The sequence below is a fragment of the Hylobates moloch genome, unplaced genomic scaffold (genome assembly GCF_009828535.3).
Source record: "Hylobates moloch isolate HMO894 unplaced genomic scaffold, HMol_V3 SCAFFOLD_27, whole genome shotgun sequence".
Taxonomy (NCBI): Eukaryota; Metazoa; Chordata; class Mammalia; order Primates; family Hylobatidae; genus Hylobates; species Hylobates moloch.
In genome coordinates, this window is record NW_026652302.1 from 793851 (window position 1) to 821128 (window position 27278).

Consider the following 27278-nt stretch of genomic DNA (forward strand, 5'->3'; position numbering starts at 1 on the left):
TTTTTTTTTTTTTTTGTAGAGATGGGGTTTCGCCATGTTGCCCAAGCTGGTCTCAAAATCCTGAGCTCAAGTGTTCCACCCCCTCAGCCTCCCAAAATGCTGGGGTTACAGGTGTGAGCCACCACAACCGACCCTGAAACAGATTTTTAAAAATCACGTTTGTCTTGTTCAAAATGGCTTCAAGTTGCTAGTCCCATGTTATCACCTAACAAACGTTATGGGGTTACTGGAGATCTTTGAGGATGGTCTCTCTACTGAGATCTTAGAGATATTAAAAGTTTAGGTTCAGAAACAAGGTTTCTAGTTTTTGAAAAACACAGAAAGACAACTGAAATCCTATAGCAGGCCAGGCACAGTAGCTCACACCTGTAATCCCAGAACTTTGGGAGGCCGAGACAGGTGGATCACCTGAGGTCAGGAGTTCGAGACCAGCCTGGCCAAGATGGTGAAACCCCATCTCTACTAAAACACAAAAATTAGCTGGGCATGGTGGCATATGCCTGTAATCCCAGCTACTCAGGAGGCTGAGGCAGGAGAATCGCTTGAACCTGGGAGGCGGAGGTTGCAGTGAGCCGAGATCATGCCACTGCACTCCAGCCTGGGAGACAAGAGCGAAACTCTGAGGAAAGAAAGGAAAGAAAGAAAAGAAAGAAAGGCTATAGCAAAATGAGCAGATTTACTTTAAAAAATTTTTTATAACGTCTTTTACTATACTTCCCAAATAAGTGAGCAAATTTAACTTAGCAAGATGAGATCTTTCAGGATGGCATATGTGAGAGTGTTACACAGAAATTGAGCTCTGGGGTTCAAAGCAATTGTCACTGCATTCAAACCCTATTATAGAGCAGTGTACACATATGAATTTAAGACAGTGATCAAATCATGTTCCATGTGCCAAGCAACTTAAAAACAGAAATAATCGAACCTCCCAGCCCACGTGATGGTGACTGGACAATCCCGAAGCCCCGGAGCTTGAGGATGTGGTAGCACCACTACAATGACAGTTATTCCTCAGGAAAAAGCCACTTTCACAACTGTGATTTCAACCTGTGAAATTCTTTCCTGCATATATGTGGGAGGAGGTAGGCAGTATTGATTATTGAGTAAGAGCTTGAATGCAGAACCAAATACCAGCTGGGAGGCCTGAGGACAAATTATTTAACCCCTCTGTGTTTTGGTTCCGCCACCTGGAAAACAGGCATGACAATAAATTTGTCTTACAGAGCTGTTACCAGAATTAACTATGATAATGCAGCAAAACTCTCAGCACACTGTATCAAAGCAATAGAGTTATTCTAATCCTATTATTATTACCATTGTGCTTTCAGAGAACAGAAAGCTCAAAGTTCACATTAACTTGACATGTTTAAACTTTTGGGTATTAGGGGTATTAATCATTTTAATCTTTCCATTACATTAGGGACACTTAGATTGGTCCAGTCTTTACATTATGTTATACACTAGGATGTTCTCTCCATTTTGATATATTGGCTTGTGAAATGCTACATTCTGCCTGTATGATTGAGAGTATCTGCCCATTGGAAAATGGGATTATCATGAGATTATCAGGTCTCCAGGTCTCTAGTCCATGTTTATACCCAACCTTAGCTGCATCTCCTAGGAGCCACTAAATAACTTTCAGCTTTAAGGAAAACAGGTACAAATTTCTAACTAGTCAATCATATATGATGATTTTTTTTTTCCTGCTGTATGCTCATCTCTGCTATCTACTTTGGGGCCTAAAAGTATGTGTGCTCTTCTGGTAGAGATTTTAATTCTGTGCCCTACCCAAACTTTGCAACTTAACTGGTTTTTTGGTTTGTTTTCTGTAACAGGGTCTCGCTCTGTTGCCCAGGCTGGAGTGCAGTAGTGCAATCATAGCTCATTGCTACCTTGATCTCCCTGATTCAAGCAATCCTCCCATCTCAGCCTCCTGAGTAGCTCAGACTACAGGGGCATGGCACCACATCCAGCTAATTTTTTTGTATTTTTTGTAGAGATGAGGTTTCATCATGATGCCCAGGTTGGTGTCGAACTCCTGGGCTCAAGTGATCCACCTGCCTTGGCCTCTCAAAGTGCTGAGATTAGAGGCGTGAGCCGCCGCACCTGGCAACTGTTTTTTTAATTATCCTAATTACACAACTCTAAGTGTTTTAAAGTTACAAAACAAGTTCTCTATTTTTTTTTAAGTGCACTGCACAGGAAAAAAAAAAAACCCATGTAATTACTCAGGTTATTACATGGATAATTACCTGTTATAATTACATTTTTATATTCCGCTTTGTTTTGAGAAGTTTTGGTTTAATTATAATTTCATGAAGGCATGACCATTTGTAATTTCATTAAAGAATGTATACCTTTTAAAGCAAATCTGTAGTGTTTTACATTAATTCCAGGAGTTATAAAATAATGACATTTTAAGGTGTGTGTGTGTGTGTGTGTGTGTGTGTGTGTGTGTGTGTGTCTGTGTGTCTTAAGCAAAAACATTCCCTCACATCCTGTGTTCCCAAATCTCATTGTTTTCTCACAGTTGAAGTCCATGACATGATTTTTTAGAATGATGGCCATCTTTAAAAGAGTAATGCTTATTCCATCCTGGAGACCTTTAGGGAGAGATAAATCATAATGTTCCAATTTCTACTAGTACTTACTATAAAGAGCATTTACATTATATTAAACCGAAATCCACTCCAGCTGCTTTTTAAATTCATTTCTTTCTAATCTGTCCTCAGTAGAGATTTTAAAAACAAACAAACAATCAAACATTCTCCAGGACATCTGAAAGATGTACTCTTTAACAACCCTCAGGCACTTGAAGACTGTGATTAAGTTCTTTACTTCTTCTTTTGAGATAAATCATTTCCAACTTCTCCCCATGGGATCAATTTTTTAAAAACCTCCTATGGACTCTATATGTGTCCAAATCTCTGTGATTTGATGCACAATAGCTTTTATAAGGAAATGACTCAACGATACATCTAGGTTCCTGGTTCATAATCTTGTGCTCTGGTATACCAGATGCCCAGATTACCTTAATGACTTTACAAGAATGTCCTATAAGTATAAATTCACATACCCTGCTCTAGAGAACATGACTAAAAGAAGCTGTCTCCACAAAGATATCTAGATGGCTGCTCCCCATCCCCAATCAGCTTTCAGACATCTCGTCCCTGGCATGACAAACTCTACAATGCCATTCACCCTCCAGGGCTCCCCACTCCCTTTGGAATCAGGCTGAGTGAGGCTAGACTCCTCCTGAAATCACATCTCTGTCCAACTTCATCCTTCTCCCTCACTTAGAGGTTTCTCTTAAAAGCCTTCTTTCAATAAGCCACTTGCACAATGCTATATATAGTTTGGATGTCTCTTTCCCCAAACCTCATACTGAAATTGAATTCCAATATTGGGGATAGGGGCCTAAAGAGAGGTGTTTGGGGCCATGAGGGAGGATCCCTTAAGAATAGTTTAATACCCTGGGGAGGGGTGGGGAAGGTGATTTCTCACTCTTTTTGTTCCCCAAAGAGCAGTTGTTATAAAAGAGCCAGGCACCTCCCCTCTCCCTCGTTTCTTCTCACCTAGTGATCTCTGCACACACACTGCCTTCCACGATAAGCGGAAGCAGCCTGAGGTTTTCACTAGACGACCAATCTCTCGGCAGTAGAATCATGAGCCAAATAAACCTCTTTTCTTTATAAGTTACCCTGTCTTAGGTCTTCCTTTATAGCAACACTAAATAGACTAAGATACACAAGAGTCTCTATCTCAGGCTGTGCTTCCAGGGAATCAGATGTATGACACCCGGAATTAAGAAAAGTTTGGACCAGGCACAGTGGCTCACGCCTGCAATCCCACTACTTTGGGAGGCCGAGGCAGGTGGATCACTTGAGGTCAGGAGTTTGAGACCAGCCTGGCCAACATGGTGAAACCCTGTCTCTACTAAAAATACAAAAATTAGCTGGGCGTGGTGGCACGTGCCTGTAGTCCCAGCTACTTGGGAGGCTGAGGCAGGAGAATTGCTTGAACCTGGAAGGTGAAGGTTGCAGTGAGCCAAGATCGCACCACTGCACTCTAGCCTGGGGGACAGAGCGAGACTCTGTCTCAAAAAAAGAAAAAAAAAATTAGCCAGGTGTGGTGGCACATGCCTAGAGTTTCAGCTACTAAGGAATCTGAGGCATGAGAACTGCTTGAGCCTGGAAGGTCGAGGCTGCAGTGAACCATTATCACGCCACTGCACTCTAGCCTGGGCTACAGAGCAAGACTCTATCTCAAAAAAAAAAAAAAAAAGAAAAGTTCACCATGCCAAAACATCAGTGATAGTCAATGACAAACATTAAGTGCTCTTTGCTTAATCTCCAAAGGACTTTATTTCTGACTTTCACACAGTTATGGTCTTGTTGGAATCACATACATACATTATCAGATCAATGTGTAATACTTAATGATTAGATCACATTGACTTGAGCAGTCTTTAGTATAAATAATTATTTTTAAGGAAATGTGATTATTAAATCACGGTCATAGATCTCTCTCAATTTCATATAGACAGTGCTTCCAGTTAAAATGGCAAAGGACATATTTTTCTACAATATCGCTCATTAATGCTGAGTATTATCATTCCAATAAATTTACTACTATTCTCTTTTATCCAAGGCTTTAAATGTGAGTGTATTCCCTTCCCTCTTATCTTCACCCCCCAACAAACAAATCACTCACATAAATGAATAACCTATAGCTTCCAAGTATGGGCTTTCTACATCTTATGGAATTAGTAAAAGATTTGAATGTCCTGAACTTACTTGCCAAGAGCTATGTAAGCCCTTAAAATTGGTACAGGCACAACTCACTTTACTGAGCTAGACTTCACTGCACATCACAGAAACTGTCTTTTACAAATTGAAGGTTTGTGGCCGCCCTGCATCGAACGAGTTTATCAGTGCCATTTTTCTAACAGCACGGGCTCACTCTGAGTCCCTGTTGTCACATTTTGGCAACTCCTACAGTATTTCAAACTTTTTCATTCTTATTACATCTGTTATGATGACCTGTGATCCGTGACCTTGGATGTTAATATTGTAATTGTTTTGGGGAGCCACAAACCTAAACATATAAGATAGTGAACTTACTGGATAAATGTGTGTGTTCTGACGGCTCCACTGACCGGTCATTCTGCCATCTCTCTCCCTCCTGCTCAAGCCTCCCTATTTCCTGAGACGCAACATATTTAAATTAGGCCAATTAATAAGCCTGCAATTGCCTCTGTGCATTTAACTGAAAGGAAGAGTAGCATGCTTCTCACTTTAAATCAAAAGCTAGGAACGATTAAGCTTAGTGAGGAAGGCACGTTGAAAGCCAGGGTAAGCTAAAAGCGAGGCCTTTTGCATCAAACAGTTAAGTTGGGAATGCAAAGGAAAAGTTCTCGAAGGAAATGAAAAGTGCTACTCCACCGAACACACAAATGATAAGAAAATGGAACAGCCTTATTGCTGACATGGAGAAAGTTTGAGTGGTCTGGGTAGAAGATCAGAACAGCCACAACACTCTCGTAAGCCAACGCCGAATCCAGAGCAAGGCCCTAACTCTTTTCAGTTCTATGAAGAGATAAGGCGGTGCGTCTTATATTAAATCCAGAAACTATTTTTTTGAGAACACCAACAAATTTATGTGACTCACTTTACTGCAACATTCCCTTTACTGCAGTGGTCTGATGCCAAACCTGCAATACCTCAGAGGTATCCCGGTACACAGAAATTGTTATTTAAAATCTGCTGATGACCTAGATCTCCCTAAGCAACTTTTTTACCAATGAGCTTGACTTCCTTAAAGCACATGTGTTAATTATCCATCATAAAGCTATTAGAAAATGCCTGTTAATGCCATTAGATGAGATGAAAGCATTCAGTAAATAAAATATTGAAATCCTAAGTTAAGCTATCTTTTAAAATTACACTAAAAAAGACAGTACGCTGAGGTTTGTTTTATAAGTTTCATTCTTTTCCAATGATTTTTCAGCTTACAGTAATGTTTCACATATTAGTTCTTTGTAGCCTTTCTCATTTTGATCTTCATTTGTATGTGATAACTGGGTTTTTAGGGGTGTGATGAATCATGGTTTTATAATTTACAATGGGAAAATATCCATCAATGAAATCAAATTCATACAAATGAAACAGAGTGGACCAAACTATCTTGATCTGAACATGAGCAAAAGTTTTCCCAATACGATGACGCCCACCTCCAAATGGCACATAGACAATCTTCTCTCCTGTTGAGACGTCCTGTAATCACGGATCAGGATCCACAAGCTCCACCCAATTGTCTTGAAATCCTTGATTGACAGTGGGAGATAAACCCATTTGGTGGCCTGGAGGAATGGCACGTCCTATCACACCCTCTGAGGCAGTTTAGCCATTCTCAATATAGTCAATACAGGAAGTCTAAGTCTTAAGTTTCTCTATACAGTGATTAAATAAGTTTCAATCTTTTTTTTTTTTTTTAAGATGGAGTTTTGCTCTTTTTGCCCAGGCTGGAGTGCAAAGGTGCAATTTCCGCTCACTGCAACCTCTGCCTGAACGATTCTCCTGCCTTAGCCTCCCATATAGCTGAGATTACATGCGTGTGCCACCACGCCCGGCTAATTTTGTATTTTTATTAGAGACGGGGTTTCACCATGTTGGCCAGACTGGTCTTGAACTCCTGACCTCATCAGGCAATCCGCCTGCCTCGGCCTCCCAAAGTGCTGGGGAGTTTCAATCTGGAGCAGGTCATAAGTTAAAGAAGGTAGATCCTCTCTACGGACAGTTTTCTGCTTCAAATAACATTTTTCATGAAGTGATTCGTCTCTATAAAGCAGCTCATTTAGGCACCAGCAGTTGAGGATGTATGCTGCCCTGAGAACAGTCTAATAAGCAGCCCTGTGACTTCCTCATCTGCCAGTAGATGCTCACCCTTGTCTGTAGAATCCAGTAAAGTTTGGAGAATGCCTTGGATTTTTTCTTCTGGTTTCTGTGTTTCTGGGTTGCCTCACAGACAATAGTCGTGCTCTCAATGAGCTTTGTAGCTGCTTCTGCAATCACGCAGAGGTGGCCAAGGTGGCCGGCCACAGCCAGGCCAAAGGCTTAAAGCCGCCACTCACAGCTGCACACAGCTGTGCCACCTCTCGCTGAGTTGACTTCTGATTTCCTTTCCATGTAAACCATGGCTAGCTATCAAATTATGAGCTCAGAAAGAGCTTCACATGATTTTTTTTTTTCTGCTTTCTCCCCAACTTGAAAGTATTCCTTTCTTTTTCACTTATAGAAACTGGCTGTCCAAAGTGGGCTACATTAAGGCTACTTTTTAACATTTTCTCTTGCCCCAAGAACACTGGATTAGGCATGTCATATTCAACTCCCTTCCCAAACACAGGTGTCCTGAGATGACTGTAGACATCTTCTGCATCTTTGGTTTTACTATTAAAAAGTGGTACAGTCGGCTGGACGCAGTGGCTCAGGCCTGTAATCCTAGCACTTTGGGAGACCGAGGCAGGTGGATCAAATGAGATCACATTGAGACCACCCTGGCCAACATGGTAAAACACCGTCTCTACTAAAAATACAAAAATTTGCCGGGCGTCGTGGCAGGCACCTATAATCCCGGCTACTCAGGAGGCTGAGGCAGGAGAATCGCTTGAACCCAGGAGGTGGAGGTTGCAGTGAGCCAAGATCATGCTACTTCACTCCAGCCTGGCTGAAAGGGCAAAACTCCGTCTCAAAAAAAATAGTGGTGCAGTCTCATCTCTCTCCAGGAGTAAATGTCTTGCTCACCATAGGAAAACTAAATACAGGTCCATACTTCTCATATGTCCATACTTCTCATATGCACTTTCTAGAAATTCAATTGAACTTTTCCCAAATGTATGGCATGCCCAAGGAATGGAATGGGAGAGAAAACATATGATGAGCATTTTGCACCAGCCGGCAGCTGGGCCAGGTGGTTACGATTGTGGCAAAGCAGACCAGGCTGAGAATGAAGGCGCAGGAGATGAGCAGCATGGACAGGAGGCTGTCACTTTCACCTGCCACCCACTCCGCCACCTCCCCCAGCACCGACCTGCTCATCTGCACTAAGCCCAGCATTCCAATTATAATCTTTTAGTTATTTTTAAATGTACAATAAATTATTGTTGACTGTAATCACCCTGTTGTGCTAGCAAATCCTAGATGTTATTCATTCTTTCTAACTCTACTTTCGTACCCATTAACCATCCATACTTCCCCTCACCTCCTACCATCACCTCCTACCTACCTACCATCACCTCCTACCTCCTACCTCACCTCACTACCATCCCCAGGCTCTGGTAACCATCATTCTACTCTATCTCCATCAGTTCAATTGTTTTACTTTTTACCTCCCACAAATGAGTGAGAACTTGTGCAGTTTGACTTTCTGTGCCTGGATTATTTCACTTAATATAATGTCCTCCAGTTCCATCCATGTTGCTGTAAATGACAGAAACTCATTCTTTTTTATGGCTGGGTAGTGCTCCACTGTGTACATGTACCACATTTTCTTTATCTATTCATCTGCTGATGGACACTTAAGTTGCTTCCAAGTCTCGGCTATTGTCAACAGCACTGCAATAAACATGAGAGTGCAGATAGCTCTATGCTTACTTCCCTTCTTTTAGGTAGATACTAGCAGCGGGATTGCTGCATCATATGGTAGTTCTATTTTTTTTTGTATTGTGAGGAACCTCCATACTGTTCTCCATAGTGGCTGTAATAATTTACATCCCATCAACAATATACGAGGGTCCCCCTTTCTCCATATCCTTAACAGCATTGGTTATTGCCTGTCTTTTGGATAAAAGCCATTTTAGGCACAGTGAGTCATGCCTGTAATCACAACACTTTGGGAGGCCGAGGCGGGTGGATCACCTGAGGTCAGGAGTTCGAGACCAGCCTGGCCAACATGGTGAAACACTGTCTCTACTAAAAATACAAAAATTAGCCAGGCGTGGTGGTGGGCACCTGTAATCCCAGCTACTCGGGAGGCTGAGGCAGGAGAATTGCTGGAACCTGGGAGGTGGAGGTTGCACTGAGCCAAGATTGCGCCACTGCACTCCAACCTGGGCAATAGAGCGAGACTCCATCTCAAAAAAAAAAAAAAAAAGTTAGCCAGGTGTGGTGGCAGGTACCTGTGATCCCAGCTATTTGGGAGGCTGATGCAGGAGAATCACTTGAACCCAGGAGGCGGAGGTCGCAGTGAACCAAGATCTCGCCACTGCACTCCAGCCTGGGTGACAGAGTGAGACTCCATCCCACAAAGGCATTTTAATTGGGGTGAGATGATATCTTACTGTAGTTTTGATTTGCATTTCTCTGACGACCAATAATGTTGAGCACCTTTTCACATGTCTGTTTTCCCTTTGTATGTCTTCTTCTGAGAAATGTCTATTCAGATATTTTCTCCATTTTTTAAATTAGATTGGATTTTTTTCCTATTGAGTTCCACATATATTGTTTATTAATCCTTTGTCAGACAGGTAGTTTGCAAATATTTTCTCCCAGTATGTGGGTTGTCTTTTTACTTTGCTGATTGCTTTGTTTGCTGTGCAGAAGCATTTTAACATAATGTGATCCCATTTGTCCATTTTTGTTTTAGCTGCCTGTACTTTTAGGATATCACTCAAGAAGTTTTTGCCCAGTCCAATGTCCTGGAGAATTTCCTCAATGTTTTCTTTTACTAGTTTCATAGTTGAGTCTTAAAGATTTGTCTTTAATCCATTTTGATTAGATTTTTCTACATGGCAAGAGAGAGGGGTCTAGTTTTATTCTTCTGCATATGAATATCCAATTTTCCCAGCACCATTTATTGAAGAGATTGTTCTTTCCCCATTGTATATTCTTGGCACCTTTGTTGAAAGTAAGTTCACTGCAGACGTATGGGTTTATTTCCAGACTGTCTGTTCTATTCCATTGGTCTATATGTCTGTTTTTATGCCAGTAACATGCTGTTTTGGTTACTACAGCTCCATAGTATAGATTTGAAGTCAGTTAATGTCATTCCCCCAGTTTTGTTCTTTTTGCTCAGGGTGGCTTTGGCTATTCTAGGTATTCTGTGGTTCAATACAAATTTTAAGATTATTTTTTCTTCTTTCCTTTTTTCTGGGGTCAGCGGGGATGGATTCTCACTCTCGCCCAGGCTGGAGTTCAATGGCACGATCTCTGGGCTTACTGCAACCTCCGCCTCCCCGATTCAAGCTATTCTTCTGCTTCAGCCTCCCAAGTAGCTTGCTACAGACACGTGCCACCACGCCTGGCTAATTTTTGTATTTTTAGTGGAGACGGGGTTTCATCATGTTGGCCAGGTTGGTCCCGAACTCCTGATCTCAAGTGATCTGTCCGCCTCGGCCTCCCAAAGTGTAAGATTATTTCTTCTAATTCTGTGAAGCATGTCATTGGTATTTTGATATGGATTGCACTGAATCTGTAGATTGCTTTGGGTAGTATAGCCATTTTAATGATATTGATTCTTCTAATCCATGAACATGGAATAGCTTTCCTTTTTTTTTTTTCTGGTGTCCTTTTCTTGCATCAGTGTTTTATTGTTTTCATTATACAGAGCTTTCACTTCTTTGGTTGAGTTTATTCTTAGGTATTTTATTAGTAGCTACTATAAATGGGATTACTTTCCTGATTTCTTTTCAGATTATTTGTTGCTGGCATATAGAAATGCTACTGATTTGTATGTGTTGATTTTGTAGCCTGCAACTTTACTTAATTTACCAGTTCTAATAGTTTTTCAGTGGAATCTTTGGTTGTCTTTTATTTCTTTCTCTTGCCTGATTGCTATAGCTAGGACTTTCAGTACTATGTTGAATAACAGTAGTGAAAATAGACGTCTTTGTCACATAACTTTTATTATAGGATATTGTTATAATTGTTCTATTTTATTTTTATTGTTGTTAATTTCTTATTATATCTAATTTATAGATTAAACTCTATCACGGATATGTATGCATAGGAACATAAGAAAAAACATACATAGTATGTATAGGGTTTGGTACCATCTGCGGTTCCAGGCATCCACTGGGGGTCTCAGAACATATCCCTTGCATGTAAGAGGGAACTACTGTATATTAAACTAAACTGAGTATATGTGTGCCACTGTTTCAAGGTTTCAGACCTTTAAGATTCTACTCAATGGCTGCTATAGGTTGAATGTTATGGTTTCTATGTGTTGAATGTTTGTCTCTCCCCAAGTTCATGGTGAGAATTCGGTAGCTGTTGTGGCGGTGTTAAGAGGTGAAACTTTGGGAGGTGATAGGGTAGTATTACTGTCATTATCAAAGGGCAAGTTTGCTCCCTTTAGCTTCTTGGCATTCCTCCTTCTGGCTTATAAGCATCTAGCCTTCCTCCCCTGCAGATGATGTGGTGTACAAGGTGTCATCTTAGAAGAGCACAGTCTCACCAGACACCAAACTTGCTGGGGCCGCTTGACATTAGATTTCCCAGCCTCCAGAACTGTGCGCCAATAAATTCCTGTTCTTGATGAATTATCCAGTCTGTGGTATTCTGTTACAGCAGCACAAAATGGACCAAGACAACGGTAAACTCATTCAATGGTTCCTTGGTGATTTGAAGGTTTTTGTCAATTTCTAAACCTGTTTATTTGGGAGTTACCTGCACAGTACTGAACCAACTGTTCAAAGTGAAAATTCAAGAATCAGTGGGTTCGTTGCTCAACAACAAAGCAGGGAATCTCTTAATAAATTGCTGCCTTACTATCATAAATGCTGCTCTAGTATCCTAAAGGTTAATTAGGCTTCATGTAGTGCCTAACTTAACTCAGGGGGAAATAATAAAAACAAAAAACAAACAATAAATTGCGATTAATATTTGCTTAGATATGAAAGTAAGTATAACCTTTAGATTATTCAAAATTCAGTTTGTGAAGGTATCTTACAGAACTGCTATTTATAGGCCAGGTGTGCTTGCTTATGCCTATAATTCCAACATGTTGGGAGGCCAAGGTGAGAGGATCACTTGAGCCCACGGGTTTGAGAGCAGCCTGGGCAACATGAGGAGACCCTGTCTCTGTAAAAAATTTAAAAACTAGCTAGGTGTGGTGTCACACACCTGTGGTCCCAACTACTCAGGAGGCTGACATGGGAGGATTGCTTGGGCCCAGGAGGTTGAAGCTGCAGTGAGTTGTGATTGCACCACTGCACTACAGTCTGGGCAACATAGTGAGACCCTACCTCAGAAAAACAAAAAATCCTGATGTTTACAATGTTTTTAGTACATTTGATTTTTATTTAATAATTGATCTTTTATTACTGATTACATTCTTTTCAAAAGGCTTGTGAATTTTGCAGCTGCATTCAGAAGGCCATTTTCCTCATTAATGTGGTCCACAGATCAAAAATATCTGCCATTCATTCATTCATTCATTCATTCATGTTTTCATTGACTATAGAAGTTTCACCTCACAAAGTGGAATGTTTGTATCAAGTAAACAGAATCAATATTTTATCTGACAACATGGATACCTGCTATACTCCTTGTTGGCCACAAACATTTTTACACTTCAGAAAGTCAAGTCCTCTCAAACATAAACCAGGTATCTGCATGCTTACCCTAGCAAGTGCTTCCTCAATTGTGATCATCTTTTCTTTGACCATCATCATTAGCTGAATCCGCTCCTCATCGCTCATCGTTATTTCACTGGCAACATAACCAACGTCTTCTCCTGGAGATTGAGGACAAAGAATAACGGAGTGAAAACAAGAATGGCAAAACAGAATGTCAATGCTGAACATCTGCTGTCTCAGGCTAGGGAAGAATATTGCTCAGGACACTATGTATGTTGAACGTTACTGATGAAGCAAAGGATGGCAAAAATATGCTGCTTTTTAAGAAGCCAATAAGCACCTCTGATTGAGAAACAGGCTTGCAGAACACATGGGTGTCACCGTAGAAACAAATCCTTCAAGATGATCAGAGCCTTTGAGATATAGAGCACCCAGTGGACAGGTTTTGGAGGAAAGCGAGAGAGAGCTCCTCGCTATAGGTGGAGTAAAGATCTAATTTACACACCCAACTGGATCACACAAGCATTCCAAGGCTCCTTCAGCTGTGGGTTCTCTGTGTCCTTTCATTAGAAATACAAATGAGAAGAAAACATTTTTGCAAAGAAGTGGGAAAGAATCCTGGGTCATGACAGAGGAAGGAAGGTCACAGAGTCCAGACCCACAGCCTGGCAAAACCTTCCATTTCTACTAAGCTATTTCACTGTTATTATTCCTCAAAACTGAGTGCACCCGGGCGCAGTGGCTCATGCTTGTAATCCCAGCACTTTGGGAGGCCAAGGCAGGTGGATCACTTGAGGTCAGGAGTTCGAGACCAGCCTGGCCAACAAGGTGAAACCCCGTCTCCACTAAAAATACAGAAATTAGCCGAGTGCGGTGGCAGCCACCTGTAATCCCAGACACTCAGGAGATTGAAGTAGGAGAATTGCTTTGAACCCGGGAGGTGAAGGTTGCAGTGAGCCGAGATCACACGACTGCACTCCAGCCTAGGTGACAGAGCAAAACTCCATCTGAAGACCAAAAAAAAAAAAAAAAGCTAAGTGCAAATCACAGACATGAAGCATGTTGAGTTAATCAGAAGAAGGGTGCCATATAGGTCTGTATCTGAAAGTATTTTTTTTTTTTTTTTTTTTGTGAGACAGAGTCTCGCTCTGTCGCCCAGGCTGGAGTGCAGTGGCGCAATCTCGGCTCACTGCAAGCTCCGCCTCCCAGGTTCATGCCATTCTCCTGCCTCAGCCTCTCCGAGTAGCTGGGACTACAGGCGCCCGCCACCACGCCCAGCTAATTTTTTGTATTTTTAGTAGAGACGGGGTTTCACCGTGGTCTCGATCTCCTGACCTCGGGATCCGCCCGCCTCAGCCTCCCAAAGTGCTGGGATTACAAGCGTGAGCCACTGCGCCTGGCCATCTGAAAGTATTATTGTCATAAATTGGTTTCCAAACTGAGGAAAAATCAACTCCCAACTCACACCTGAAGGCAGCTAGAACTGCAGAGAAGAGAATGTCCCATTAGATTCCAGAGATTTTCCTACAGAGTAAACAGACTGTTATTGCCTCTAGTATATCTGAGCCACATTGGGCAATGGTGCCTCTGGTCAGCGTGTGGGGAAGGACATGTTACTGAACATGAGCTTTAACATCCGCACTCCAGTCCCACACCCTGCTCTCCTCCCCAGCTTTCTCATTCAGACTTTTTACCAGCTTCCAATATCATTAGGATGCCCCTGGCTGTGGCTTAATTTGCCTTTGGTGTAAGAGACAGAGGGGAAGAGTCTGCCTGTAGACTTGTAGGAAACCATTTCCGGCACGGCTGACTTTGGAATTTAAGTTGCCCTGTATTTCCACCTCACTTCCACTTTGTAATCAATCAATCCACAAATACTCCTCAAGTTCCCTTTGCTACTTGCACAGGGAGAATAATAGTGTGTGCTGGGTGAAGAGACAAGCCTGCTGGTTTGATTCATTTTACTATCTGTGTCACCTCAAATGGCAGAGAGGGTGATGGGGAGTTGGTTGGGTTCTTTAAAAATCCACGTTAGCTGGTAAACTGTTGGCTTCCTCCTTCCCTCCCTCTCCCTCTGTACCTCTCCCTTTCTCCTTAGCTTTCTTTCTAAATTAGACTTTTTTTTTTTTTTTTTTTTTAGAATCCAAGGTTTATTTTAAATCACAAGTGATGCTGGGTGAATACAAAAAACTGGGAATGCTTAAAAGTAGGACAACTTGAAAGAAGAACCAAGTGGAGTGTTGCCAAGGAACCCAGGTGTGCTGTGACGTGTCTGCTGTTCACATCCGTTTTTCTCATTTCCATGTGTACTGATAATCAGACAAACGTTCCACACAGCACAGGACACTAAGATTTTGTAAAGGAAAACAAGCAGTGTCACTGGTGATCAAGGAAAACTTTTTAAATCTACTGATAGCCTCATTCAGCTGGACTGGAATCTGGAAGTGGATTTGCTCTGGTTTCTTCTCTGAATACTGGGGAAACATAAATTATGTAACTGAGCCTCAAAGGGATGATATATTTACTTACTATATAAACAACAACAAAAGACACAGCCAAGAGTAGGGCAGAACTCCCTCCACAAAGCCGCCCGGGCAAATTCCCATGATGTCATACCACCGGAGTTTCCAGGGGCAACACCCCATAACCGTCCCGCTGCAGAAGAGCATCAGAAGTTCAGAAGAATGCAAAGGATCTCAGTGGGAACGTGGACAGGAGAGCCCCAGACCAACACATGCTAGGGCTCTCTAGGCCCTTTCAGGCTAGCTCTTGACGAGAGAAGAGTAAAGATTTTTCTGAGGTTGGTGCAACTGAGAAAACTAAAGATTCGGACTCTGCTGTCAGATCTATGAAAGGAAAGAACTGTGAACTTGTCCCCTTTTGTTTTCTTTGACTTAAAAAAAAAGAAAATCACTGGGACAAAGTCTTAATGTAATAACAGGAATGTCAGAAAAGTTGAACATTTTATGGGCACATGTGGTGAGTTACGCTAACTTATAGCATCCGCTGAGATTAGCAGCACAGGATTCTTCACATGTTAGAGCTAAAAGGACCTACTGTCCGCCAGCTGCATTGCAGTACCTTTTGAAGTCTGTCTCATTATTCCTTTCTGGTTCTTTCGGAAGTTCTGCCAGAAATACTTATTTTTCTTCTTCCAGTCTCCTTTTCCTTAAAAGGAAAAAAAAAGGAAGAAAAAGCACAAGCAATAGATTCATTAATAACAAAAGTAGCCTCTTCCTTACAATTCAAACCCGGTAAGAATACTTTGGTTTCACAAAAGGACATTTTTTTCTTTCAGTTAGTGAAAGAATGGGAGATGCCTATAAAGTTGTTTAAAAGAAATGCAAATTTCCTAGTAGCAAGAAATGGTGCAGTGAGGTTAAGATGAGAAACAGAAACATCAAAACGGAAGGCAAAAGATGCATTTTTGTGTTTACTTTGATGTTTGTTTAACTAGTATGCCTAATTTGGCCTCGTCTTGCAGTATATTTCCCCCCTTTGGTCTTAGCCACAATTATTTCAACTACACCACAAATAGGGTATTTTAAGAAGTTCACTTTGTTTTGTTGTTATTTCTGTTGTTGATCTACCCTTGGTTTATTTCTGTTATTCCAGATTTAATGACAAGAAGAGAATGGTTGGTATGTCCTGGGCCCACAGGTCAGGGGAGTTAGTCCCCTGGGTCTCTGGGTCTGGCCCCCAGTGTTACTCTCAGAAGTGTGGTCTGCATGGGTCTCGCTATGGCATGCATATGGCACTCCCTGGCATTCAGGCTACCTGGTGACCCACCTACAGCTTACCCAGGGCACAAAGACAAGAAAGACTGCAATCCGGCTGTGTCATCTCCCAAATGGGTGTCCCTCTACCCACCCCACCTCCCCCCCCATCCTTTCCAGATGACTGCGGTGACTTTCAAGTGAAAACAAATTCGCTGCTATGGCTAGACATTTTTAATATGTGGTAGGGTTCCGATCATCAATAATATGTAACACCTTTTTAAAAGCAAAGCCAAAGGGGAGAGTAAGTAAAATGAGTGGGTAGAGCAGTCCTTTATTCTTTACAAATAAAAAGCAGCAGCAGCGGTGTCTGCCATCGTGCTGATGTGGCACATTCAAAATAGCAGCTGTGGCACATTCAAAATAGCAGCTCTGTCACCACTTGTTGTCTGTCTGGTTGCTCCATGGCCACTGGAAACAGGGCCCAGCGAACCCGGCGAAGTGATGGGTTTCCCCAGTCTAGACTGGTGGTGCCAAGCAATGAAGCAGACGTGTGGGAACCATGTCTATGGTGCTCCCAGGCTAGAAAGGGCGTCGTCTGTCAAAACAGGATGCCCACACATTTAAGTTTTCACAGCCCCCAGAGCTGTGGGAATGAAACCGGAGCCTTTCCGCCAAAGACAGAGCTTCATGGCAAGTTTTGTATCACCCACTGCCTTTGGGCTTAACACTGAAGCAAATGTCAGACATGCAGGGTTAAAGCAGACTAATTATTATTAACTCAGCCTTGCTCTTGGACAGTTCGGGAATATTTATTTTCTTTTTTTTTTTTTTTTTTTTTTGTGTGTGTGTGAGACAAGAGTCTTGCTCTGTCGCCCAGGCTGGAGTGCAGCAGTGCAATCTTGGCTCACCACAACCTCTGCTTCCTGGGTTCAGGTGATTCTCCTGCCTCAGCCTCCTGAGTAGCTGAGATTACAGGCACGAGCCACCACGCCTGGCTAATTTTTGTATTTTTAGTAGAGATGGGGTTTCAACATATTGGCCAGGCTGGTCTCGAACTGCTGACCTCGTGATCCACTGGCTTCGGCCTCCCACAGTGCTGGGATAACAGATGTGAGCCACCACGTCCGGCCTATTTATTTTCTTTTTAAGAGACATGATCTCTTCGTCCAAGCTGGAGTGCAGTGGTGCAATCACAGCTCACTGTAGCCTCAAACTCTTGGGCTCAAGGGATCCGCCCACCTCAGCCTCCCAAGTAGCTGGGACTACAGGTGCATGGTGCCATGCCCACCTAATTTTTAAATTTTTGTTAGAGAGTGCATCTTGCTATGTTGCCCAGGTCAGTCTCGAACCCCTGGGCTCAAGTAATTCTCCATCCTTGGCCTCCCAAATTGCTGGGATAAGAGAAGTGAGCCACTGCACAGGCTGAGAGTATATTTCTTTGACTATAAGCTATATTCCCTTCTCCCATTTTCATGTTTCTGAAACAGAGATGCAGCCTAATAAATGGTAATAGCTAACATTTATTCAGCTACTATATCCAGGCACTTTGCTATCTAATGGCAAATTTCATTTAATACTCAATTATATGACACATCATTGTTCCCACCTAGCAGATGAGAAAACTGAGGCTCGGTGCAAGTGAGCTGCACAAGGTGATAGCTATTGAGTCAGTGGATTCAAAGCCAGGCAGCCAGGTTTGATTGAGTACTTATGTTCCTAATTACTATCAGCCACCCACCCTCTGATCCAAACAGAATAGCTGTTACTAAACCAAGAGTGAATTTTATAATCAAGAATATATAAAACATACAATGCCTTAATTATGCATAATCTTGGATCCAAAAAAATTCCAAATTGAAGGATTTATCCTAAGGACATTATTAGGGACACAGACCCCAGGATATTTACAGCAGCAGTAAATTTTTAAGTCTGCATAATATTCCACCATATTGGATGTGCCATAAGTTAATTAACCAATTCGTTCTTTGCTGGATATTTAGGTTGCTTCTAATTTTTTCTCTATTAACGTAGAAAATATTCAGTCATGGGAAAATGCTCGTAACATATTTAACTTAAAAACTATAAAACAGTATGCAGAATATGATCACAATTATGTTTTTTTGAAATCCCCTAGAAAAAGGAGAATAAGGTTGTACATCAAAATCTTAACAGTGTTTATTTCTGAGTAGAAGGATTATTGTGGGTTTTGTATTTTCACATGTTCGTGTTTTCTATGAAGTATTAAAATAATGACACAGGTAAACCAAGAAAAGTGGTACTGACCTACAGAGCTGTCTTCTGAGTTTGATTTATGAAGAGGGTTCCTAGAAAAAAAAAAAAAAATCAGATTACCAGGGAGCCTTGCTTTCATGGGACAACTGAAAATCCCCCTAACTAGTTTGAACCAGCATCAATACTACTTAATACAGCCAGGGAAATTGTTATAGGCTATTTACCACTGGCTTTTTCTACCCGTCTGCTGACTCCCTAGAAATAGACTCGTGTGCCATTTGTCGACATTTATTAAAGACTCACTCGAAGGTGAGACCTGTAATATTAAATGAAGAAGACAGACTTCACTACATGATCGGTGAAGTACCTTTCATTCTGTGAACTATTAATACAAGTGAAGTTACTGCCACTGGGAAGTCTCTTGTGTAAGAGGAAAAGAGAAAGCAAATAATAATGAAAACATAAACTCAGCACCACAAATGCCACTTGGGCCCGCAGATGAGTACAGTGGTCGGCTCTAGGAAAACAAAGGGGGCAGGGAGGCGGGTGAGAGACCCACAACAGGATATTGAGTGTCCTTAATAGAGGGGGCGGCCAGTACGTAGTTCCTCCAGTTGGTTGCTGCCAGTTGGCAAGTGCAATGTCCATCCTGCTGAATCTTCCAATGTTCAAAGAGAAGCCAGAAATCTGCATTTTTTTTTTTTTTTTTGAGACAGAGTCTTGCTCTGTTGCCCAGGCTGGAGTATAGTGGCATGATCTCGGCTCACTGCAACCTCCGCCTCCTGGGTTCAAGCGATTCTCCTGTCTCAGTCTCCCAAGTAGCTAAGATTACAGGTATGCGCCATCACGCCTGGCTAATTTTTGTATTTTTAGTAGAGATGGGGTTTCAACATGTTGGCCAGGCTGGTCTGGAACTCCTGACCTCATGCAATCCTCCTGCCTCGGCCCCCCAAAGTGCTGGGATTACAGGTGTGAGCCACTGTGCCCAGCCAGAAATCTGTATTTTTATACGAGAGCTCTAACATTTTTAAGTGATGGCAAATAAACCAACGTTTTTTAAAACGTGTCCAAATTAATCAATATATGTCTGGGCATCGAATTTGCCCCCCACCCCAACACCTTTGGCTGCCAGTTTGTGAAGGCAGATACAGATTAACCCAAATAATCTGAAAAGTGTACACAGCCCAAAACCAGTTCATTAAGCCTTCCTCCAGAAAAAAACTTAGACAAACAAAATTTAAAGATAGAAAGCAGGAAAACCAAAGAAAGCTAGAATTGGTTGTATCAAAAAGGGAACGAGGTGGGCGAATCACTTGAGGTCAGGAGTTTGAGACCAGACTGGACAACATGGCAAAGCCCCGTCTCTACTAAAAATACAAAAATTAGCTAGGCGTGGTGGCACAGGCCTGTAATCCCAGCTACTCGGGAGGCTGAGGCAGGAGAATTGCTTGAATCTGGGAGGCAGAGGTCGAAGTGAGCCAAGATCGCACCATTGCACTCTAGACTGGGTGACAGAGTGAAACTGTGTCCCAAAAAAAAAAAAAAAAAAAGGGAACAGTAGAGAGTGTGGAGCAAAATCTTTCATTAGGTGTGTCCAAATCCCAGAAGGAAAATACAGTATCCTTGGGCTTGCAGCCAAGGCAAACCAGAAAGAAGGCACCTGCATCAGAACAGACACAGACACTTGGGGGATTTAAACCTGAATCTTCACTACAAGCTCACCACCAGGAAGGAAGATGGAAGAGGTGATTTTTGCATCTGAAGGCTAGGGAAGACAAGAAAGTGGGAGGCCAGGTATGAGTTACACTGAAAAAATTAGAGCAAAGGCTGAGGCAGGAGGAGAGCAGCCTGGGCAACATAGTGAGACACCGTCTCTTTAAAAAAAAAAAAAAAAATTTAAAAAAGTTTTAACTGGGCATGGTGACATGCATCTATAGTTCTAGTTCTAGCTACTCAGGAGGCTGCAGCAGGAGAACTACTTGAGCTCAGGAGTCCAAGGTTGTAGTGAGCTATGATCACACCACTGACCTCCAAACTGGGTGACTGAATGAGACTCTGTCTCATTCAGAGGAAGAAGAATTGAATATCCTAATCACTTACAGTGACTTTCTGCCTACCTTTTGGATAAAAGGACCTTGAGAATCTAAGGTGACCAGAGAGAGGGGAGGGAGGCTTTTTCATGCAGAGCCGCCTTCAAGAAGCCACCACCCTTTGGTGTAGCTGCACTGGTGTGGGCTGACCACTGGGTGCCATTTCTGAGTGGTAGGCCCATGCCCTGCAAGCACCACCATTCTCCACATCTGAGTGCAGAGAACTGTTGATGACCAGCATAAAAATCTGAATGCTTTCTATTGTAAACTAAGGGAGAGTCGGAGCTAAGAACAGAATCAGGGGAGAAACCGCTAGAGAGGACAAGAGCTAGTTTTGAATTCTAGTTATTTCCCGTTACTCCTGTGCTGTGAATACAGAACATGTAAGGAAAATCTCACTTATCACCAAATTGTGCCAAAACATGGCTAGGACCTACTCTCCTTCCTCCTGTTCACACAAAAATGAAAATACCTGTATTTACCGGCAAGGCTTTTAGGAGGTAGCCATTTCAAAATTTAAATCATTCAGCCAAAATGTACTGAACAACAGCACAAATAAGGTACATGGATGAACACGAAGAAAGGGGAGCCACAGGTTAGGGACGGAGGGAGACAGGAACAAAAAAGCATAAGAAATGATGAGGGGGGGAGGGGAGGAGAAGAATGAGGAAGAGAAGCAGCAACCGTAACGTGCTCAGGGCCACGGGAGAAGTGGGAGCAAAATAAGAGCGAGCTAGTTGGCTGGGGACTGAGGCAGGAAATCCTTCAGAAAGCAAGAAGGGTTCCTGCTAAGTTTAGATTCTTAATTTTTTTTTAATCTTACTGTGCTGCACTTTGCACTTCAAGTCATGGGACTGTGCAGCTGCCCACCTTACTTCAGCGGGCTGGGGTCTGCAACTGGTTAAACATGTTTTCTGTAAGGGGCCACCAGAGGCACAGGGAGCCCCATATGTATTTTTGTCCTCACCCTAAGGACTAGGGATGTCTTTTTTTTTTTTTTTTTTTTTTTTTTTTAGAGACAGAGTCTCACGCTGTTGCAACCTCCACCCCCAGGTTCAAGCGATTCTCCTGCCTCAGCCTCCTGGGACTACAGGCATATGACACTATGCCTGGCTAATTTTTGTATTTTTAGTAGACACGGGGTTTCACCATGTTGGCCAGGATGGACTTGAACTCCTGACCTCAGGTGATTTGCCCGCCTCGGCCTCCCAAAGTGCTGGGATTGCAGGCGTCAGCCACCATGCCTGGCCAGGACTAGAGAAGTCTTGACCTAACTGCTATGGACCAAATATCCCTACCTCAGGATAACACTGATTATGTAATAAGTGAAAACATAAATTGCGAATTTTTACTTTCCCTAAAAGTCATCAAAATACTTCAAAAAGTACACTGCAGAAAAATGTACGCGCCCACTGCTACACCATTATCACAAAGCGTGATTGCATTTTCCTCTCTGAAATGATGACTGACAATATTTTCATTATTTTTAATCTACTGTCTTCAAACTATCACACACTTTGAATAATTTTATCCTCTGGTTTGGACTTGGCCCAGGCATTGCTTGAATTTCCCCAGGATGCCAGCAGATGGCACTGTAGTTTCTTTATTCATCTTGCTGTGGTGAGTGGGATTTTGTTTTTAAAATTTCACAAGTTCACCACCTAGATGCTGGCCAAAGAATAACAAGCCCATGTTTCATAAGCATGAGGCTCCCCAACTTATCAAATTTACAAAGGAGGAAAATGACAACGTATGAATTTGGATGCAGTGACTTTCTCCCTGCAAACAGAAGCTGGCATAGAAGCAGTGCAAAATGCCATCTCCTTTCTCCTTGAGAATGATTATTAAAATTCATCCAGCAGGAGCAAAAATCAATGATATAACCCAAGTCCAAATGTAGATGGCAGCAGGTGGAAGGGGTCATTTACTAATCTCCTGGTGGAAGAAATTAATGCTCAGACATCAGCTCCAAAGAGGCCTCCTGGTAGTAGCACCTCCTTCCTGCAGCCAGAAGCCCCAGGCCTGAGGATGGTGGGCGCTGGAGGTGGATCTACTCTTTGGACTCATCTTTCATTGTCAATGGGTAAAAAGTATGGTAACTTCAGCATGGATTTTGATGACCAAGAAGCAATAATTAATATTCTGCTGCGCTTTAAAAATCCATTTAAACATTTAATTATCATCAAGTATTGGATTTAAAGTCTCAGAACTGAAACTTAGCAAATACTTGTTCATCAATAACTCCTACTATTAAGACCTCAAACCTGCTTAAGTGTCAACATTTTTCCTCAAGATCCCTAAACTGCTTTAGCTGTTCCTGAAGGCAAAATTCACTTAAGAAAATTCCTTCATTAAGGAATTTATCAATCCCATTTAAAAAAATAATAATTTAAGAGACAGTATCCCCAGAACTGAACTAGTTTCTTTCCTCCTACCTCTGTCTTTAACAAATTCTTTGTTAAATTGCTTTGTGTATTCATTTTCACTCATTCTTTCATTCAGTATTTATTTATTCACCTCTCAGTAGGAGTCAGGCATCCTCTGAGGTCCTGAGAACATAGCAATAAACAAGACAGATTCAAGGAGGGCGACTGCAGAGTCAAGGAGTGAGGAGAAGTTGAGGTGATGGGACAGAGAAGGCTTCTCTGAGCAGAAACCTAAATAATGAAATAACATTCACTTCCCCAGATGGGGAAAGCTGGGCAGGGGAACAGCAGGGGAGGGAACAAGAGGTCCCCTTTGGACATGCTAAGTGTGCGGTGCTTATTACACATCCCTGTGGAGACAGTAAAGAAACAGTTCGATATGTGAGTCTAGAGCTGCAGAGAAGAATTTGTAAGTGACTTGCATACTCTAAGCTCTGAGACTGGCTGAACACTACAAAGAGAAACATTATGAAGACTGAGCTCTGGGGCAACCCGATTTTTAGGGGTCAGAAAGAGAAAGTGAGGCCCAGCAATGAGACTTAGGACAAGCAGCCAGTGGGAGAAAGAAAAGCAGGCAGAGTGCTCCTTTACCTTTCTGGTTAGAATATTATTAAACTCCATTTTACAAAAATTACATTGCAGCTGGGTGCGGTGTCTGACACTTGTAATCCCAGCACTTTGAGGCCAAGATGGGCGGATCACCTGAGGTCAGGAGTTTGAGTCCAGCCTGGACAACATGGTGAAACCCCATGTCTATTAAAAATACAATAATTAGCCGGGCGTGGTGGAGAGCACCTATAATTGCAGCTACTCAGGAGGCTGAGGCAGGAGAATCGCTTGAACCCTGGAGGTGGAGGTTGCAGTGAGCTGAGATTGCGCCACTGCACTCCAGCCTGGGTGACAAAGTGAGACTCCATCTTAAAAAAAAAAAAAAAAAAAATGTATATTGCAGTCTCACACTCCACACAGTGGAAACTCTAGGTTGCTGTATTTTCTTTTCCAGTGAGTCTACTGCTTTACAGTGGAGATCCTCGTTAAGACCACAGAGTAGGAGGAGGAACACACATAGGTCAACATGAAATTCTTTACATTGTATAGAGTTCCACCTCTCAAATGCAATACTCTCATTATCCCCCATCACAGAATAGGACTATCACTGAGATGGGAGTGATGACATGCCTGAGGCCCAGTCGTGCTGGGCAAGGGCATAACTGGGCTTGGTGGCCACGTCTCTGACTCCTGAGTTCAACACCTCACTCTCTTCCCCAGACTCCTCCTCATTTGTATAACAGAATTCCAAATTGTATACATTCTTTAACAGGATGCCTCTTTTCTATTATTTAAGGGATAGACAGAAAGGGGATACCCTTATATACTGGCCCAGCTCTCGAATAAATTGCTAAAATGATACTGAGAAGAACCTGCAAAAACAGAAAGTTTTCAACACCAAATCTGACCATGGTCTATAGAAGTATCAGAACTAAATATTCCAAGAACACTTTTCAGGAATTGACTATCTGGCTATTGCAAGACCCCCCCATCTGCTTCTAGAAGGAAAGGAGGCCAAATACTATGGCTCAAACTCATTTTTCTTCTTCTGTTTATATACAAATAGTCTAAGCTACATCCAGACAAAGACAACTCTATCTCGTTTCTACATACTGAGTCCAGCACACCAGAAAAGTGCAATGAATGGCCAAGCATAAACAAATTCCTAAAATACACTTCATGTTTTGGCTTTGGTGAGCTGTCCAGAAACTTCATTATAACCAAGAAAAAAAAAAAAAAAGAAAAAGAAAAGAAAAGGAAAGGAAAGTGGTTATAACCTAATTTCCAAGAAAGGAACATATGCTATATGTTACTGGAAAACCTGTACTTAAGGGATTTTCAAAGTTCCTTAATCTTGAGTCTCAGGAAATCAACTTCTCCATTAGTTGATTTCCTGCTGAATTTGAAATCTGGGGTTTTGCTGTGTCTGGGTCTTTTCCTGCATCATCCCAGGCCTGCCAAGGCAGTCCCGAAAGCCAGTAGCAGCCTTTTCTCCACCATTTAAAAAAAAAAAGCCTGACACATCTGTGCTACTGAATTGTGCATGTACAGGGGGAGGCAGGGGAAGGTTAAAAGGTTGAAGGGCTTACATTAAGTAGTTAAGATTTTCATTTTCTTTATGTCCTACTTAAGTATGGATAACTCTGTACCTTCGTATTTTGCTCCTTTCATGACAAATCATTTAATGTTAAAGAAGTAATTCCTCAATTTAATATTTCTTTCTATCCTTTGAGTATCGAAGATATTTTTATCATACAAACCTATCTCCTCTGTTTAAGAGAAATAGATATGAAACAAAATTCAATTCATACTATCCACTAGTTGCCATAAAAACTCAAGAGTCACCCTTTCTCCAGCCACAGGGCCAGGACTTGGATGATGCCAGAGAGACACGGATAGCCCAAGCTGTAAGAGGTCACTTCTTACAGATTTGGTGTTGATTTGGTGTAAGATTCACTCTCAGAATCCGGCAGGTGCAGGGAGTGAGTTGCCTCCTTAAATTCCACGCCCTATGCACCTCTCTTGCTTGGCCCCATGATTTAGCTTGTGAATTCACTGGCTGAGACAGAAAAGCAATTCTCTTGCCAAAATCTGGCATATTGTTAGAACTCCAGGAATATTCAGTATCAATGACAACATGGGTAACATTTTGTCAGGCCGGTCAAAACAATCCCCATACAGGTTTTTTCTTTCATTTCACAGTCTATTCCCAGCCTGGACTTGCTGGCTTTTTGTTATAAGGTCCCCTTTACAAATGAACAAGGCAGGTGTCTGCAGTACCAAAACCAAGACAATGGTCTGACCCAGCACACACATTCAGGAGTGAGGCAGAACTAGGGGTAAGTGACAGCGCTGCCACTAATCTAAGCCTTGACTGTCTTTCTAAGTGCAGGTGTGATGATAAAAACAGTACCCCTTAATGGATTGTTAAGAGGATCACATGAGACAGTGAATGTTAAGAGCTTTGCACAGTGTCTGGCACTGGGGAAGCTCCAAGGAAATGTTACTTCTTGTAACTATTCACAGAGCAGTCCCAAACTGACGAACTGTCTTAGTCTTCTCCAGCGGACTCGCTGTTCTCATTCCACCAAGTATTGCTATGACGTATCTCCTATTCTAGATTCTAAGTTTCCAAATCACTAAGGTTCCTCCTTGTAAATTATTTTATCATTAACCTCTCTCAAATAATTGAGATGGACACAAGGATTTCTCTTCTACTTCCTACTTTATAAAAGCAATTTGTATGTTTTTTAGAATTACAAAAAACAACACGCATAATGATTGAGCATGACGTCAAAATCTCTTTATCCAATGGATTTTCAGCATATTATTTCCATTATTCCCATGTTATTATATCCTATTGTCTTCCTTAAGCAGTATTTAGCTTATTGTGTATGGCACATTGTCTACTAAATAATTTTTCACTGATGTTGCATAGCTTTTCAATATAGGCACTTAGATCAAGGGAAATGGCTTGGGTCCATCAATTACCTCAATGATCATTAACTCTCCGAAAGAAATGGCAGGATTTTCAGGTATGAAGTGTGGATGTTGTCTCTAAACAGTAATGCCATCTAAACTTTAATTCTGGTTCAAAGAGGACTTTTTGCCCCATAATCCCAATTCTCACACTTGGAGGTGCTAAAAGGACATTGAAAGATCTAAATTTTCCAACTGTGAGTTGTAGAATTTTCAATTTTTCTACCCCACCCTCTTTGTATATCTTTGATTTACAACTGCCATCAGAACCACTTTAAGTCAGCCTATTCCTTCCATATAAGATGTCTCAAAAGGGCATCTTGCTCAGAAAAATAAGGAGAAAGATACAGCTAATTTAGACATGCAGCGTTAGTTCTAATGACAATCACCTTTATTATCTTTCAATCCCCTGCTAATTGTATTAGACATATGGAAGTTGTAGGTAACTAAACATTATCTTTCCTGCTGCAAATCAAGCCTGCCTCCTTTTGTTCTGTCTGTGGTGGAGATCATGAGCAGCTGAGTGGTACCTCGATGTCTCAAATGCTGTCATAAGGCCACTACCCAGGAAGTGGCACCGCACAATGAATGGCTCAGAACGTGGGTTCAGTAGTCCAAATGCCAGTGTTCAAAGCCAAGCTCTACCCGCTACTGACTACTAACTCTGGGCATGTTACTTAGTCCCACTGATTCCCAGTTTCCTGCTATG

At 42.0% G+C, this 27278-nt stretch overlaps 1 protein-coding gene across 3 annotated transcripts in view; it reads right to left on the reverse strand.

The window, feature by feature from the left end:
* Positions 1–27278, reverse strand: part of LOC116463086 (SAM and SH3 domain-containing protein 1) — a 212348-nt gene that overhangs the window by 65468 nt on the left and 119602 nt on the right. For all 3 annotated transcript variants that reach the window (XM_032146047.2, XM_032146045.2, XM_032146046.2), the window contains 3 exons: positions 18577–18617; positions 15656–15742; positions 12620–12732 (listed from right to left, as the gene is read on the reverse strand). In XM_032146047.2, the coding sequence (XP_032001938.1) occupies positions 12620–12732; positions 15656–15742; positions 18577–18617 (241 nt within the window). The remainder of the gene's footprint in view (positions 1–12619; positions 12733–15655; positions 15743–18576; positions 18618–27278) is intronic.